Source organism: Cryptotermes secundus, unplaced genomic scaffold (genome assembly GCF_002891405.2).
Source record: "Cryptotermes secundus unplaced genomic scaffold, Csec_1.0 scaffold112, whole genome shotgun sequence".
NCBI classification, from domain to species: Eukaryota; Metazoa; Arthropoda; class Insecta; order Blattodea; family Kalotermitidae; genus Cryptotermes; species Cryptotermes secundus.
The window spans coordinates 567,890-586,033 of record NW_019718271.1 but is presented as its reverse complement, the minus strand read 5'-3'; the positions used below and the strand labels follow the sequence as shown (position 1 = coordinate 586,033).

The window sequence follows — 18,144 nt, the reverse complement described above, 5'->3', positions numbered from 1 at the left end:
CCCACCCAGCACCTAGAGGCATTCACCCATCTTTCACCATTGTACATTTCAAATATCCAACTATAATGATTCGCATGGCTGCAATATTTTTAATTTTTAGTTTACATTGAAAATTTATTTAAAAACTGCCATATTATTAAACTTTGAAGGAAAATGTATTAAAATTCTTCTTGAATTGTGGGGTGAGACTAACACTTAAAATATTCCATGACACTGTTGTCTTGATAATTCATAATGTATTTACATCCATAAACTGTTATACAAGTACAACTGGAGAAGTCAATTTAAACCATCTAAAGCACTACAGGGCAACAACTCTTAAAAATTTACAAAATGATACACAAAACTGAGAACAGTACAATCATCTTAGGATCATCCTCCCCCTACTGAAGCTTAGCAACCGAGGATGACAAACCCCAACGATCCAACATAAAGCAACATATACACTTACACTATCTATATACATCCACACCACATCAGAACCAACCCGAGCCACCAAACTACCATCCATCATTGTTACTAAAAAACTCCTGCAGAGAATAAAAACAGTTTTGTAATAAATAACTTTTTAATTTATTTTTAAAAACATTAAAATTTTCTGTTTATTTTAATTTTTATGTATGACATGAAGAATTTAAAAACATACTAAAGTGATGCGTGGCACATTACTTTCACGTTCATAAAAGGTGTTTGTTTGGTCAAAGTTACAAACGAGATTATTCTATAAGTCAAAAAGTTTGCTCCCTGAAGATATGAATAAATGAACATGAACTTGCCTATATATGTTCAGATTTTCAGTAGTTTTTAGTGTGTGAATTTTGACATTTATGACTGTAGACTCACTCATTTTATGTAATGGATCATGGTCCATAAATTTGCTTCTGTTTATGTATTTCCTACTATTCAGATATGTCTACATTCCAGCAAATCATAAAATTGGAACATGAATGAACATGGAGATTTCCGTTATTTATTAATGCACATTAAATCATAAAGTTACAGAATATTTCATCTTTCATCAAGAATGTGTTATGAATCCAAGACAGACTTATAATATGGAGATAAACTGACATATAGATGTGCTGTTTTTTCCCAATATATGTAATGATATGAAGATTAATATTTGATTGAGTTCTTAAAATTACATTTCAGTTTTGTCTTGTATGTAAATGGTGAACGGACTGTAACAGACATCACAGCAAATGATGGTTCCTGGCATTCTCTTTGTGTCATGTGGCATTCCTCAAATGGAGAATGGAATATCTATATTGATGGGAAACTTGGTGATAATGGAACAGGTCTAGCCAATGGAACATTCATCCCAGGTAAAGAAGAATCATGGAGAATTATCTATAGAGACAACACCTTATTTTATAAGATCTTAAAGTTTGCATAATATTAATCAAAGTCCTATGATGAAATTTTTTGTATTGTTCACTAATCACAGATAGAAGGTTCATGGCAAATAGACAAGAGTCATATTATTTGGCAAGGACCATGAAAATAGAGGTAGTATATTCCTCTGAAATGTCTGTTGACTTTCACCAGACGACATGGCATTATATCCCAGAAGACAGAAGTATTCAAGCACAAGAAAGTTGCATAATTAATCAATACAGCAATCTCACTAACAATCTGGAATTTTATGTAGGGGTCATAAAAAAAATACATGTTGCTTTTAAGCATACCACACCATGACGGAACATGCCGCCCACTAATTGTAACGGAGAACAGATCACTAATGGAGCTGATAACTGCTACCTACTACTGACAAATCATAAACAAACTCTCACACATGAACAGCACTGATAGCCATGAAGCTTAATGCCATCAAGCGGTCTACAAGTTAATTACTTTCCTTCATTCCAAACATTATCAATTGATTAATCAGTAAAATTTTTATGGGCCTTGCAGCAAGCAGCACACCACTTGCCATGAATTGCAGAGCTGTGAACTCATCAAGTTACTAAAAAAAGACCCTGTACATATACCTATACATAAGAGAATGTCATTTTAGAGGATCAGTGATAGAAATGTGTTTACCGTCTGTCAGCAGTTCGGTAATAGAAATTACCTTCTAATATTATAACAAGATATTTTCCCTCAATTACAAGAAAAACGGTATGGAGATGGTTAACTATTGCCTTTCAAAGTTTTCTGTTGTGTTGAGCCATGCTGCTTTCAGGAAATTTTAAGTGAGACTTCAACATAGAGAGATTTAGGAACATTTGGTTAAGTTAGTATCACTAAGGACAAATTGTTAGGAGTTCAAAATAGCTCAGCAGGTGCATACAAAACTTATACCTCGTTGTATAAATATAATCAGTTCTGTGGCTACTATTCTATTTGAAGGTGATGGAATACTTATACTGGGTCAGGAGCAGGATCTGTTGGGCAGTGGTTTTAATGAGGCTGAGTCCTTCATGGGATACCTCTCCAATGTTGCCATGTGGGATTATATTCTCCAAGGGACAGATGTTTGGTATTTAACAATGCTTTGTGGAGTACCTTCCAGAGCTGGCAACATCTTCATATGGACAGACTTCTTGGATGGAATTCATGGAGATCTGAAAGTATGTAAATTTTCTGTGTTCTTATTTTACCTCTTCACATTATGACATTTAGCAGACAGTGGTGTTCCTAGAGCTGTTCATTATTAAGTATTCCTTGCACAATGTGTAAAAAATAGGCATGTAAGAGAGGTCATGTCTCCCTGTCCATCTGTCTCTTGTTCCGTATATTTCAGGCCAAGAACCACTGGATAGATTTGGATGAAGTTTTATATGAAAATTGTATCATTGAATGTAACAGAAAAACTCCTGCTTTTTGATTTTGTATGGTTGGTATTAAAAAGAAATAATATTTCCCAGAGTTAATATACTTTAATACAGTTTTAGCAGCACATAATTATTCTAAAGCGACTAAAGCTGATGTAGAAGTAGTGTTTTGTTCATTGATGTCCACATAATTATTAAGTATGGTATGCCTGGAAGTGTGGTAGCTCAGTTGGTATAGTGTCTAGGCTATGGGCTGGACATCTAGGGTTCAATTTCTGTCAAGGGCAGAGACTTCTGTCTTTGCACTGTATCGAGTCCAGCTCTGGGTCTCGTCCAGCTTCCTGTCCAATGTGTAGCAGGAGCTTCTTTTCTTGGGTAAAATTTCCAAAGCATGAAGCTAAGTGTTCACGTTCTTGTAGAACTGAGGTTAAAAATATGGCTGCGCCATAGCTCAAGCGGATAGTCGCTTGCTTCCCACCGCGGCAGACTGGGTTAGATCCCAGGTCTGGTCAAGTGGGATTTGTGGTGGACAAAGTGGGGCTGGGACAGGTTTTCTCCAAGTACTTCGGTTTCCCCTGCCAATCTTCATTCCACCAAATTCTCAATCATCAAAATCACAGGCTACAATAGGCCAATTAGTGGCGGCCATGCCTAGTGGACCCAGTTGGACTCCACCCCCCACTAAGTGAATTAAAAAATTAATTAATTAAGGTTATAAATATATATCACTATACCTTCTTTCTCCCCATGTCTTCATGGCATGGTACTGAATTAAGAACAGGGACACATTTGCCTCTTCTGTACCTGGAAACAAGGAATAGCAAACAGCATGATTTTGAAGTTTCATAATGTATTGCTTTTTTCTTAAATAAAATGAACTCTCTTCAATGACAGAAATTCTAAAATATGAGTAATAATTTCATTTCTCGGTTGCCAAAAAATTTTAATCCCAGTTGATAGGTGTCTCAACCACAACATGATAAACACATACAGAAACATGTTGTGACCATGACAGGTTTAATAAGTACTACAGTGATATGAAAAGTTTGTTAAGTGAAGAATGCTTCAGTTTAGTAAATGNCACATCTTCATATCTACAGTTTCATCTTAGAAACTACTGATAGGATATTTATAACACAGTGCACTGTTAGGATTCGACATAAAAATTATCGGGAGAATTCGATTTTGTAAGATTTGAGGTTTTCACGGCGGATACTATGAAGAAAGCAGTCTTCTGGGATGTGGCACTGTGTAGATTTGGTGTTAACCGACGTTTTGAAGGAACGTCGGTTAACACCACATCTACACAGTGCCACATCCCAGAAGACTGCTTCTTCAACATAATAATGGTTCTCTTTCTTACTATTCTGTTTCAGATAGAAAACTCTTCATTCTGTATGGACTGTGCTACTCCAGTAGCTCCATTCCATGGAAATGTGAGTGTATCAAGTGCAGGTACTGTTGCTGTATATACCTGCAACCTGGGGTTTTCTCTGAGGTGGGGGAGCACAGAACACTCAACAATAGAGAGGAAGTGTCTGAAGCAAGGTGTCTGGGAGGGTCCAACTCCATTCTGCATACGTAAGAATGCCACCCCTTTCTAAAAGACTTTATTAAATTATTTTGAACATTTCAGTACAAAGCCATCTGTAAGGAACTGTCTGTTCATCACCTTTGAAACGTGGTATTTTTTAATAATCAGTCTCTTATACTGAGTTTACTGAATTTAAAAATATTCAGTCATGTTATAGACGGTGTCACGTAACTTCGAACAAGGCCCCGCATTCCTAGTCAAATCCTGCGTGTAGCTTGTGGTGGGAGGAGTTTCTTAACACTCGTTCTTCCACTGGCCGCCTGTCACTTCTCATACCCTCCACCCCCTTGTCTGAAATTTTTTTTCTGCACATTCAAGGTTACTCTTGGCCTTGTTCGAAGTTACGTGACGCTTGCTATAGAAATGTAAGATCCTTTCTTGTAACAGGGAGAAGCTGTGGTTTCCCAGGATACTTCCCTCATGGTGTGGTCCGTGGACGGTCATACCGTTACACTGATACAATTCATTATTATTGTAATCAGGGGTACAAGCAAATTGGTGCTCCTGTTCGAGTATGTATGGCCAATGGCAAATGGAGTGGGGAAATTCCAGTTTGTGAAGGTTGGTATGATTGTAGACCATTTTTGTAATGAAGCTATGATCTTAATTCTTGGGAGTATGTGTGAAATATTTCCATGGTTTTCAAAACAAATTTTTATTGACATGGACTATACAGAACATTTCAGATTTATAAGTGGAATGTTGTGTAGTGATGGTGATAGACTATCATACCCATGTCTTTCAGAAAATCTGACTCATGCATTCAAGCCATTTTCCTGTTTCTTGTACACTGTGTGCTACAACATTGTGGTACCACTGTAATCCTTTGTTGTGGCACATGAATGGGAACACAAACACCAGCTTTACTCAGCTAAACTGTATTCATTCAGCCATATTGGCCAGTATGCAATAGAATACTAAAACAAATAGTGTCAATGTTAGTCCTAGGTTGGACATTACAATAGCCCTTCAGACTTTTGCACCTTATGTTTGTAAACTTTGTAGAATGTAAAATAATAACATGGTTACCACATAAAATCTATATTTACATTAAACGTCTATGTATTTAGTCTGTCAATAATGCAACAATCATTAAAATATTAAAATATTCACCATTCAACACCAACATGACATGTTTCAGCCACAGATGATCATCTTCATGTGTTTCAATGCATCTAAACTGTTACATTGTTTTGATGCATGCTAAAATTGTGCGTTATAGTCTACTTAAATTATAATCTATCGTAAAATTTTATCTACCTCGTAAGGGGCGTCGTCCACTTGTTTAAAGCTATGTGATGCGTGTATTCCAGACAGTTTGTTTCAGCAGCTATGTCTGTGATGTGCAATATGCCCCTTGTTTGCGTATTGTTCCCTCGGACATTGTGTGGTGTTGTGAAGACGCTACAAGAATTGTAGGAATTACAAGATTCTCAAAACTGTTAAAATGGAACAGTTTTATAAAGACCACTCATTTTATTAATATTAGGTATCCTTTGTTTTACAAACACTTGATTTATGAATTTTTGCAACAATGAAGTATATTAATGTGTATCTGTTTTTCACTTAATGACCTTAATTTTCACTACAATGAACAACTTATGTTCATTAATTTAAGCAACTTTTACATGTAAAGTACCTGGAAATGTCATTTTCAGTGCACAGATTTTCATGGTACAACCAGTTTTTATGGAATGAACTACCTTCACAAATCAAGTGGTACTGTATAATAAACAGAGGTTAGTCCTTGCTTTTGCTTTGATGTTGGTAACTGGAAGGGGGCACACAGTAGCATAGTAGGTTGACTCACTATGCTATGTGCTGGCAGGTCACAGAATCAATTCCTGATGAGGTTATTGGATTTTTCAATTGACCCAATCCATCCAGCCACACTATGACCCTGGCATCAACTCAGTCTCTAAAACAAATGTGTACGAATATTCTTCCTGTGGGTAAAGGGTGGGCAGTGTGTAAGGCTGACAACCTTGCCGCTATCTGTGAACCGATTGTCTAGAGAATGTGGGAGCCTTGATGTCCCACAGCCTGTTACAGGGATAGTTTTTTTAAACTAGAATAACTATATATATTTTTTTTATTGCTAGTGGGGTGGGACTAAGTCTCTTATACTGCCACTTCTGGCCTATTGTACCACCCCAGATGATAGGTGAGGGTGATTGTGGAGCAATTGGTGGAATAAAGATTGGCAAGGGAAACCGAAGTACTCGGAGATAACCTGACCAAGCGCCACTTTGTCCACCACAAATCCCACTTGACCAGACCCGGGATTGAACCTAGGTCACCGCGGTGAGAAGCCAGCGACTAACCGCTTGAGCTATGGTGCGGCCTGGAATAACTATATTGCTAAGAACATTGCTTCATATTGTTTGGATATACAATTATGAAAATCCTGTACTTCTTAGAGTTCTTACATTTTGTGGTTGTCTGTGCTTGGTTATCAACGCTTTCTTTCCCAACCTTCACTCTTTTACTAGAATTCAAACTGTTCAATGTAGGTAAGACATGTGAGGCCCTTGAACCTCCAGCCAATGGGAGAGTGAGATCTCTGCTGCTAGAATCAGGTGATGCCCAGTGGAACGAAAGCATAGTACTGCAGTATGGTCACCAGGTAGAGGTGGAATGTGATGTAGGCTTTCAGTTGGAAGGAGCCAGCATACTTACATGCCTTGAAGATGGACAATGGGATGAGACTGTTCCCTTCTGTCGCCCCAAAGGCTGCAAGAGCCCTCCATTGTAAGTGTTCATGTTAACCAGTTTACTGCTAACCCTAAATATGTCTGTAGCCAAGATATGGCATGTGCAACATTAACCTCAGATATAATGATTTTAGATCCATGGTTTATGCTGACCGTCTTCCACACTACATGTTTCAGCACTAATGTGCCATCTTCAGGTGTCTTTATGCATGTTACACTATTGTACTGCATGCCATAATGTCTTCATTCTAAAATGACTAAAATCTGTTTTCGTCATATAGGACGATGAATTCTAAATAATAAAACTTTTCAGGATTCTTCTTACGTCGCACTCAAACACGCGAATTATGCCAATCCTCTTTTATGTGAGCATTCTTCCTACATATATTTGTGTATCGTGTTCTGTGTTGTGTCTTGCTCCTATTACTGCATGCGTTGTACTGCATTTTAGATGGTTCTGACATTCACTTTGTCTTCTGTAAGATGTAACTCCCCGGGGTAACTTATCTGGACCATGAAAATTATCACTCACCTCTGCCAAGTGTGCCAGTTCATGCAGGTTGTGCATATAATTTTATCCTTATGATTGTTGCATAATCAGTGTGCAGTACATGGCACAAAGCATTATGTTCATATGCAGTTTTATGTAGAAACTAATTGTTGATGGATTGGCATTGTAGCATCTAACACTTCTTCTTAATTGTGTGCATAGGCCACACCATAGCTCAAGCTGTTAGTTGCTGGTTTCCCACTGCAGCGGCCCCGGTTCGATCTCGGGTCTGGTCAAGTGGGATTTGTTGTGGACAAAGTGGCGCTGGTGCAGGTTTTCTCAGAGTACTTCAGTTTCCCCTGCCAATCTTCATTCCACCAATTGCTCCACAATCACCCTCATCTATCATCTGGGGCTGGTACCATAGGCCAGAAGTGGCTGTAGTACAAGGGACTTAGTCCCACCCCACTAGCAATAAAAAAAATAATTGTGTGCATTGCTCTTGCTATGGCTAATATGTTCTGTTTGCATTAAAGCACATGTTTTATTTTTTTTTCAGATTATATTATACCACTGAAAAGGTACAGTCTGTAGGGTTCCCTCTAATCTGGATACTAACACTTGTACATTACATAGCCTCATTAGTATATCATACCATCTCATTTTGTTGTGAATTACTTTGCTATCAGAAGTAATGTCAGCTATTAGCAAATGCAGTATGAACTCTGTCATTTGAATATAAATGCTCCACTGTGCAAACATGCAAAAAAATCAATACAATTATCAACTTGTCAGACATTATTTATCATTTTCTTTTGTTTTACCAACAACTTTTTGGAGACTGGATTCTGTCTCTGTCCTCAGGTAAAATTCTACTCAGTTGAGCCCAGTCAATAAACATAGTCCTTATCTCTGTATCCAGAGGTTAACATACCGGCATCACAAAGTTTTAGATCTTAGCAAAACAATTAAGATCAGAAGTTTAAATGCCATAACTCTAAAATAGTGGTGATTAGACAGCACTTTCTTTTTTAAATATTATGTTGCAACATTATGTTTTGTTTTATTCATAGGTGTGTAAGGGAGCTTTCGTCACACAACTATTGCATGCAGTTGAATTAATCAATTATGTACAATCAGGTCACACAGTATCATAGTTGGTTGAGGCACTATACTACAAGCTGGAAGGTTGCAGGTTTTAGTCCTAATGAGTTCATTGGAGTTTTTTCAATTTATCTAATCCTTCCAGCCACACTATGGCTATGGAGTCGACTCAGCCTCTCACAAAAATGAGTACCAGGAATCTTTCTGGGGGATAAGGGATGGTAGGTGCATAAGGCTGACACCACCATCCGTGAGCTGAGCATCTAGAATATGTGACAGCCTCGACATCTCACAACCCTATGGGCCTTCACAACTTGTTACAGGGATAGCTTTACCTTTTTACCTTTTACAGTTCTTTATTATCATAACATGTTTATATTTGTTTACATTTTTGCTCCAAATTGTCTCCTCATAAACATCCTATATTTTGAAGAAAGTTGTCTTCTGGGTTTAGGCACCGTGTATTGTTCGTTTTGGCCGACGTTTCGGAGGAACGTAGCCCCTCCATCTTCAGAGCAGAGCTACTGCTCTCCGCATTCCAAGCCATTCAACTGCTCTGAAGATGGAGGCGCTACGTTCCTCCGAAACGTCGGCCAAAACGAAGAATACACGGTGCCTAAACCCAGAAGACGACTTTCTTCATTGTCATCGCCGTGAAAACCTCAAAACTTACATCCTATATTTTGTTCATAGGATGCTGAATCACTTTGTATATTTTTAAATTTAGTGTGACTATAAATGATGAGTTCAGATGTACTGAGGAAAACTACAAAATATCTCACAATGGCTCGTCTGTGGTCTGAAATTAGAACTCTTAAGACATCCAAAGTACATGATATTATGTGCTTTTCACGTTTCTTTTTCAGAATATCCCATGGATTTGTCACAGACTCTCATACAAATATATCAGTAATAAATTCCACATCAAACTATTATAACAGAAAAATATTTTCAGTATATGATGACAGAAACAGTGAAGGTGAATATGAAACTGATGAAGTGGTGTATGATTTTGGGAAACAGTTAACTTACAAATGTGAGACTGGCTATATTTTCCATCATGAAGGAGAGAGCTCAGAATTGCAAATTACATGTGAAGAAAATGGTGCCTGGAAAGGTGAAACAACTGAATGTGTAATGATTGAATGCCCCACACCTTTACCATTAGAGCATGGTAAGGTAACAATAAGAAATAGTAACAGTGTTGCTGCAAGTGACAGAAGACAAAATACATCAAATGTACCACATGATGGGCTTGTTTATTTATATGGCAGTGAGATCGAAATGGGTTGTGAGGTGGGGTACAGACTGACTGGTCCAAGCATTCTTGAATGTATGGAAAATGGTAAATGGTCCTTCCGAGAGTCACAGTGTGAACGTGTAAAATGTAATTTGTCAACACTTGTTCTGTATTCTGATGCACCCACGCCTATCACGGAAAATGGCTCTCTCAATATCGGTGGTAATTTCTATGGTGACTTAGCAGACTTTACGTGCAAATCTGGCTACAGACTCACTCTTCCCATGTTCGCTTCATCATGGTCTCTGATGAAACTTACATGGACATGCCAATTGAATGGTTCCTGGGTGTTGTTCAACAACATTGATACTGGAAGTGAATTTATGGATTCCATTTTGAAGACAGGTCAGGCTCTGTGTCAACCTTTCCAGTACAAATGCCCCGAGCCCAAGGTAAGATATCATAGCCACTGAAGATATCAGAATATGTAATGTTTAATTTTTGTTCTGATTTACTGACTTGAGATATTCTGCTGCTGGGGAAGTTTCCTTTTAAATTTCTACAAACATTACCCATATGAACTGCTCCTCAAGTTAATACTTTCTTGTCCTTTTAAATTTATTTACAGTAGTACTAATAGCTTAAAGGTATTTTTAGAAGCTGTCAGCACAACAACTGATTGATTATGAAACTGATATTAGGATGTTAATACTCAGTTTTATTATCTGTATCTTACTGTGTGTTTTGAACTGCATAGAATGTCATCAGGTGGTCCTTGAATACAGATCTTTTGTCATAAATGTCAGTTAAAATGGTTCAATTTTTTATATTTTATTTTTATCAATAAAAACAATAATATTGTAGCATATAGACCCATTGCTAGGTAGTGACTGTGAGATAGGTGACTGTACAATGACTGTTGCTAGACAGCAGCCATAAACAGCAGAGGAATTATAAGCAGGACAACGGTGAGAATTAGTGGCGTGGAATGAGTTGGTTGGTGAATGTGTTAGTGAGATAGAAAACCGCTGCACTGCTGCAATTCAGTCCTCGTAATTTGTTGCTGTGAGAAGCTGGTAGCTGAGGCCGGGGATAGTTCAAGAAAAATATTATTGTAGCATGTAGACCCATTGCTAGGTAGTGACTGTGAGATAGGTGACTGTACAGTGTCTGTTGCTAGACAGCAGCCACAAACAGCAGAGGATGATGTTTCCTGTGCAGTCCATGCCGAGATGTTATAAGCAGGACAATGGTGAGAATTAGTGGAGTGCAATGAGTTGGTTGGTAAGTGTGTTAGTGAGTGAAATAGAGAACCGCTGCACTGCTGCAATTCAGTCCTCGTGATCTGTTGCCGTGAGAAGCTGGTAGCTGAGGCCAGGGATAGATCAAGAACCCAGAGATAGGGGAACATCTCCCATTGGAAGCCACTACCAATCAACGGCTAGTGGAGACTATAACAAACTAAGAATATTGGTTTGTGTGTGATAGCAATTCATAAAGTGTAGTCACAATTTCTGTGTTAAAGTGTCCAGTGAATCCAATAGCCAGTCCAAAATCTTCTGTGGCCACACTCTGTCATGTGACAGTATTCATGAATGAGATATGTTATATTGTGAAAGGCTAAAATCAAGTAGCTTCAGTAATTGAGGTACAAATTTTTATAGGGATTAGTAAAAGGGGGGTTAGGGTGTATTTAAGGTGTTGGTTGATGTGTGTTATAGGAGAGCCCTGCAGTTATAGGTGTGTTTGGTGTTCCAGATGTTTTTTGGTGTGTGAAGGAGTGTGGTGATTAGTCAGCCCAAGGATATTCTGATACTGTGAATAGCTAAAATTTCTTATCAATAAGTATCAGTCCAAATTTCCTGTTAAAGAATAATGTATTAATGAGCAATTTTGAATTTACTATTATATGGTATAAAGAATTATAATATGTTCAAAACGTTATTTATTAGATCACATTTTTAATGGAGAGTTTTAACTTAATTTTTTCCGTCTTCATTTATGTTGACATAAATTTATTCACAATATAATCTTTATTCTCTGTGTCCCTCTTTCAGGAGCCTGATAATGGGTATATCCTGAGGGATGAATCATCTAAAAATTTGACCGTAGGCAGTACCGTGAAATTCAAATGTCGACTGGGCTATATTCTTCATGTTTCGAATATTTCCACCTGTCAAGATGGTGGACAGTGGAGTTATGACAACACAACATGTGCTCGTAAGTACCACACTGAACTGCAGTTCATTATTATCTTGGCGTGTTGTTTGTTATGCTTTCATGCCATTTCTTCGGTGGCCTTCCTGAACATCTCTTCTCCCTAAGCTTTCATGCCATAATCTGTTTTAGTATCCTGTTCTTCTTAGATGTTATTTCATGATCTGCACCTTTGTATAAATTTGATGGCTGTTCAGATTTTCTGGTATCTAATATGAAGAAAGCAGTCTTCTGGGATTTGGCACCATGTATATGTGGTGTTAACCGACGTTTCGGAGGAACGTATCGCCTCCATCTTCAGGGTAGAAGAAAAAATATAAGAATTCTGCAAGCGGAGAGACCGTGAGAACCGGTAAAAGCAGACTCTCACGGTTCTCACGGTCTCTCCGCTTGCAGAATTCTTATATTTTTTCTTCTACCCTGAAGATGGAGGCGATACGTTCCTCCGAAACGTCGGTTAACACCACATATACACGGTGCCAAATCCCAGAAGACTGCTTTCTTCATAGTCACCGCCGTGAAAGCCTCAAATCTTATATAATATGTCTTCATTTTGGTTTTTATATGTAACCTCAAACTTGCTTCATAAATGTAATTTCAGATGCTAGTTATGTCCTTCTATGTGCTTTTATAATCATCTGATCATTACATCCATGTACGAGTATGAGTCTGGCCAAAGTTTTATAAATATTATCTAGAATATTTTTGTGTTAATGAAGGTTTGATTACCTGTGTATTGATCACTTTACTTGTACAGATTTTATATCTTTGTTCATCACAGCTGTGCAGTGCCAAAGTCATCCTGCCCCATATCATACAGAGTTGGTCAATGTTGCTAAGGAGTATGTATATGGTAACATGTTGAACTACCGCTGTAAGGAAGGCTACCAGGCATTTGGTGTTCTGGTATCTCGCTGCCTTGCAACTGGCAAGTGGTCCCGAGTTCGAGGAAAATGTACACGTAAGAACTTTTCTACATACTGTAATATTATATAATATTTTTTAAAGAAAATTTAATTTCTCAGTTACAGAATATCCTTAAAGCTGTCAGTATTTTCAGTAAGAAGAGTAAAGATAAAAGAGTAAAGCTACCCCTGTTCCAGTCCGTGGAGGCCCATAAGGCTGTGAGACGTTGAGGGTCCCACATTATCTAGACATTCGGCTCACAGATGGCGGTAAGGTTGTCAGCCTTACGCGCTGGCCACCCTTTACCCCCAGGAAGATTCCTGGTACTCATTTCTGTTACAGGCTGAATTGACCCCAGGGCCATAGTGCGGCTGGAAGAATTAGGTATGAATGCATGTATAAGGGGTGGGCCTTCTCGGCCCTTGCACCGCGACCTACAGTGATGTATTGTGCTTGAGGATTAGGTAAATTGAAAAAATCCACCTCAGCTGGACTTGAACCTGTGACCTTCCAGCTTGTAGCATAGTGCCTCAACCAACCATGCCTCCATGTGCCCCCAAGAAGACTAAAGATAACAAGACAAGTCAGTTCTGAACAGTTAAAATATCTAAAATGTATAAAAAGAATTTGGATTTTCTTTTCTTTATTGACTCCAGGGTTCTCATTAACATCATGAACTAAATGGGCAGAGTCACATTGTATGGCTTGGCACTTCAACAACACAGACATAAGCAATAATATCATTGTTTTAATAGTATGTCAATAGTTTATTTGAGGATGGTGTCACTAGCTTAGATAATATAATGTCAAATAACAGAATTATTAGTGAATAATGAAATAGAAAGAAAGCATAAGGAAGTAATGATGGTCCAATATGAAGTATTATTCCATAATTTTGCCTGGAGGGATTGAGTAAGATCATGAAACGCGTCAGTGAAAATAACTGGTCTCCAGGCCATAATTCAAACCTGGAATCCCCCTAAGAGTTTGGTATTTAGAAATTCAAGCATCACCTTCAGCACATATTCACAGATCTGCGACAGATGCTTTTCTCCCTGTTTTATACAAAACAGGTTTAAGGAATGCGATAAGAAGCACTACATTTTAAAACCCTGGTTAAACTTTATTCAGTTCTACCCAGAACATTGCGGGTTCGATTCCCAATGAGGTAATTTCATTTTTCAACTGACCTAATCCTTGCAGCCATACTATGGCCCTGGGTTGAGTTAGCCTCTAATGGAAATGAGTACTAGGAATCTTCCTAGGGCATAAAGGGCGGCCGGCGTGTAAGGCAGACAACTTCATCATTACATGTGAGCCAACCTGGAAGCCTCAACATCTCACAACCTGGTGGGCCTGCATGGCCTATTGCAGGGATAGCTTGGCCTTATCTTTAACCACCTATTTTTCTGTTTGCTTTCAAAGCTGAATTTTCTTGGATCTGATCTCAGGTTTTAAAAAACCATTTGCAATTGTATGCTGGAACAAATGTGAAACAAAAGATGTTTAATATTATTCAGTGCATGGAATTGATTATGGAAGGAGTTTGGATAATGTATCCTTAGTTAAATATAAATCATTTGAAGATTAATATAAGGAAACAAAGAGAACAGTGGATGGGTACAGTGCTTGATCTTAGAAAGGAACATAATTATCCTCATTTATTTACTGGGATATAATCGCATCACAAATGGGTTTATGACAAATTATACCAAAATTCTGTTTTCATAGCTTTGCATTCAGAATTATCGTTTTTTGTGATTATGATTAATTCTCATAGGTATTTCATGTGGCAAGCCGCCTGTACGTAATGGTGCAATAATTCTTGGAGCATCTTACCTTTATCAGGACCAAGTGGTATACAGTTGTCCACCCGGTAAGTTGCGACTTATGGTATGGATCAGTGCTAGTAGTTTATGATATGAATTGAACATTACTGTTCAAACTGATAAATTTAATATCTTGTAGTTATGGGGAACTAATGAAGTAGACTGTTCTGAATTCTATTTTATGTATTGGAATCTTGTACTGCAGAATTTAGTGTAACAGGGACTCATGTTTGACAGCAGAATCCTATGTTATAATCTGATATTCTCTCCTTGTATGTAATCACCTTGGCTTCTTTTATACATTATGGCATGAAAACTTAACATCATCTAAATTGTCATGATCTATATCCAAATATCAAAAGTAAATTCAGTATTCTGGACAATCTAACAGTGCTTTGCCAGGGCAGTGTTTATGTCAATGGCTGAAAGTGAGACATCTTAGGAAAGGATCTTTTTAATAAACTGAGTAAATGTGATGACCAAGGCCTGGATTTTGATGACATGTCATCTTTTTTTTCATTGTATCCTATGTGATGCTCTTAAATATATAAATCTCAGATATGAGCTGCTGGTTACAGAAATGTAAATTTTATAGATAATTTTTTGTCATTTTTTTACATTTTTAGGTTTAAGATCATTTTTTCATTTTGGGAGTAAATTTGGTAAATTTTTGGACTTTTAAGGGTATTTCTTGTCATTTTTGGCAGTCTTCTTACTGATGTAGTGTATTATATGTACTATATTATTAAATGTTTTCCTAGTATAGTTAAGTCTTGCGCAAGACTCTTAGGATTTCAAAAGGATGCTGCTTCTTTCTCAGGACCTTATTACTGACTTTTGTATGCCTGTTAGTCCTTCTGTATTTTATGTCCCAGCCGCTAAATAGACAGTCATTATGGAATCAAGGCTTCAAATGGTGTGCTTGCATGTTGCATTTCTTTCCTACCACAATGATATCTATGCCATGTGATACAGATGGCAGTTGAAACAGTCATTTAGTTGTACTAGAAAACACAAATACAGTATTGTAACATTGCTTACTCAGTTTGTATTGTGTTATCTAGCATAAAAAAACTGCATAATAAGGAGCTTTATAACTTTTACTCTTCTCCAAGTATAATTAGAATGATCAAGTCAAGGCGGATGAGGTGGGCAGGGCATGTAGCGCAAATGGGGGAGATGAGGAATGCATATAGGATATTGGTGGGAAATCCAGAAGGAAGGAGACCACTGGGAAGACCAAGGCGTAGGTGGGTGGACAATATTAAAATGGATCTTAGAGAGATAGGATTGGATGGTATTGATTGGATTTATCTGGCTCAGGATAGGGACCAGTGGAGGCATCTTGTGAACACGGTAATGAACCTTCGGGTTCCATAAATTGCTGGGAAATTCTTGAGTAGCTGCAGAATTTGCGGCTCCTCCAGAAGGGCTTAGCTCCATGAGTAAGTAAGTAAGTAAGTATCTAGCATAAAAGATAAACTTACCCATAGAGGAACCCCCGTTTAGTATTTCTGGGGAATTTAAGGTTTTTCCCTCATTTACTGTTCAATTTCAGTGACCCAATGAAATAGCTTCGGTATTAAATTGCAGGCATTTATGATCTTGCTGAGTTTAGTGTTCAAATGTGTTACTCCCCAAAACAACCTTAAACTGTGATCTCAATGTATTTTTTTCAGGAATGAAAGTAAGTTCTCATCCTGTCATCACATGTCTAAGTGATGGAACTTGGAGTGGGAACCCAACCTGTGAGAAAGTCTGAAGGGAATGTTGGAAAGGAGGCATTCATTTTTTCTGAGTTGCTGCAATTAATTTCTGTTGTCTGTTGACTGGGTTAAAGGGTGAGGATGATGATGATGATGATGATGGCATTGCAGAAGCAACAATCTATAACTTATTTAAAATTGCAAGAAACAAATTCTGATTCTGATTATGATCTCAGTCATTGACCATCAGTGGAACAATCCATCATCTAACCTGCGAGCAAAATATAATTTTGTTAGTAGTTTATGAACTTCCAAACTACTACTACAGGATAGGTTCTGGTACCAGAATGATGCAGCACAGAAAGGGAACTTTTCAATTTCTTTTCTTGCTGCTTAAAGTAGAAGGATCATTCTTGCCTTTCCTAACAATAATGATTTAAGCATTTTGATTAAAATTAAAATAATGAAATATTATCATACGATGGGGTACCCAAAAGAACCGAACTAATTTTTCTGTGGGCAGAGCTTTTGTAGTACCGCATTTTGCCGCTATGAGCGCATAGAGCTAACATTCCTGAGTCGATAAGCTGACTACCGTTGCTTCAGAAGGTAAGGACTAGTTTTGGCAGAGTTTATAGTGACAACTGTTTTGTGTGATCGTCATTTTTGCAATGGCTGATTTTCGTGAACAGCATGCGGCGGTGAAATTCTGCTTTTTGCTCGGGAAAAGTGGAACAGAAACTCTTGAAATGTTAAAAACGGCGTACAAGGACGATGCTATGGGGAAAACTCAAGTGTTTGAGTGGTTTTCCTGTTTCAAAAATGGTGAGATGTCAATTGATGACAAACCTCGTTCTGGTCGTCCTTCCACAGCCCGAACACATGAAAATGTTGGAAAAATTCGTGAAATCATCAAGGAAGATCGACGACGGACCATTGAAGAAATTGTGGAGCTGTCGGGAGTGACTTGGAGCTCAGTTCAGCGAATTTTGACAGAAGATTTGGGAATGAAAAGGGTGGCTGCGAAATTCGTGCCACAACTGCTGACTGCTGAACAAAAACAAGGTCGCGTGGAAGCATGCTGTGCTTTGAAAGAAGAGTCCCGAAATGATCAAAACTTTTTTTTGTTTCCTCGAATGAAAAGAGATATGAAAGGAAAGCGTTTTGCTGATGTTGCTGAGGTGAAGGAAAAAACGACGGAGCCGCTGTCAAGCATCTCAAAAGATGAATTTAGACAATGTTTTGAAAAATGGAATAAAAGACTAGACAAGTGTATTAGTGTAAGTGGAGAGTACTTTGAAGGGAATTGAAGGTTTGTGCTTAAAATTTGAATAAATAAGTTTAAAAAAAAAATAAGTTCAGTTTCTTTTGGGTACCCCCTCGTACATTGTTTTCCTAGTATCTGTCTATATATGATATGTGAAATCTAGAAATTTCTTTGCTGAACATTCTGCCACATAAATATGTCTAACATTCAGTGAGGATTTGCATCTGATGTTACTGAAATTACCAACTATAGACTGATATCTTTATTGACAAGTTTCTCAAAATTATTTGAAATATTAGT

The 18,144-nt window shown here is 37.8% G+C and overlaps 1 protein-coding gene across 1 annotated transcript in view; it reads left to right on the top strand.

Moving 5' to 3' along the window:
• Positions 1–17,094, top strand: part of LOC111868749 (sushi, von Willebrand factor type A, EGF and pentraxin domain-containing protein 1) — a 51,712-nt gene extending 34,618 nt beyond the window's left edge. The window contains exons 26-35 of the mRNA XM_023859726.2: positions 1,153–1,325; positions 2,353–2,573; positions 4,154–4,358; positions 4,759–4,932; positions 6,885–7,122; positions 9,546–10,371; positions 11,977–12,139; positions 12,918–13,097; positions 14,823–14,918; positions 16,551–17,094. Of these exons, the coding sequence (XP_023715494.1) occupies positions 1,153–1,325; positions 2,353–2,573; positions 4,154–4,358; positions 4,759–4,932; positions 6,885–7,122; positions 9,546–10,371; positions 11,977–12,139; positions 12,918–13,097; positions 14,823–14,918; positions 16,551–16,633 (2,359 nt within the window). The 3' untranslated portion in view covers positions 16,634–17,094. The remainder of the gene's footprint in view (positions 1–1,152; positions 1,326–2,352; positions 2,574–4,153; positions 4,359–4,758; positions 4,933–6,884; positions 7,123–9,545; positions 10,372–11,976; positions 12,140–12,917; positions 13,098–14,822; positions 14,919–16,550) is intronic.
• The last annotated feature ends 1,050 nt before the right edge of the window (positions 17,095–18,144 follow it).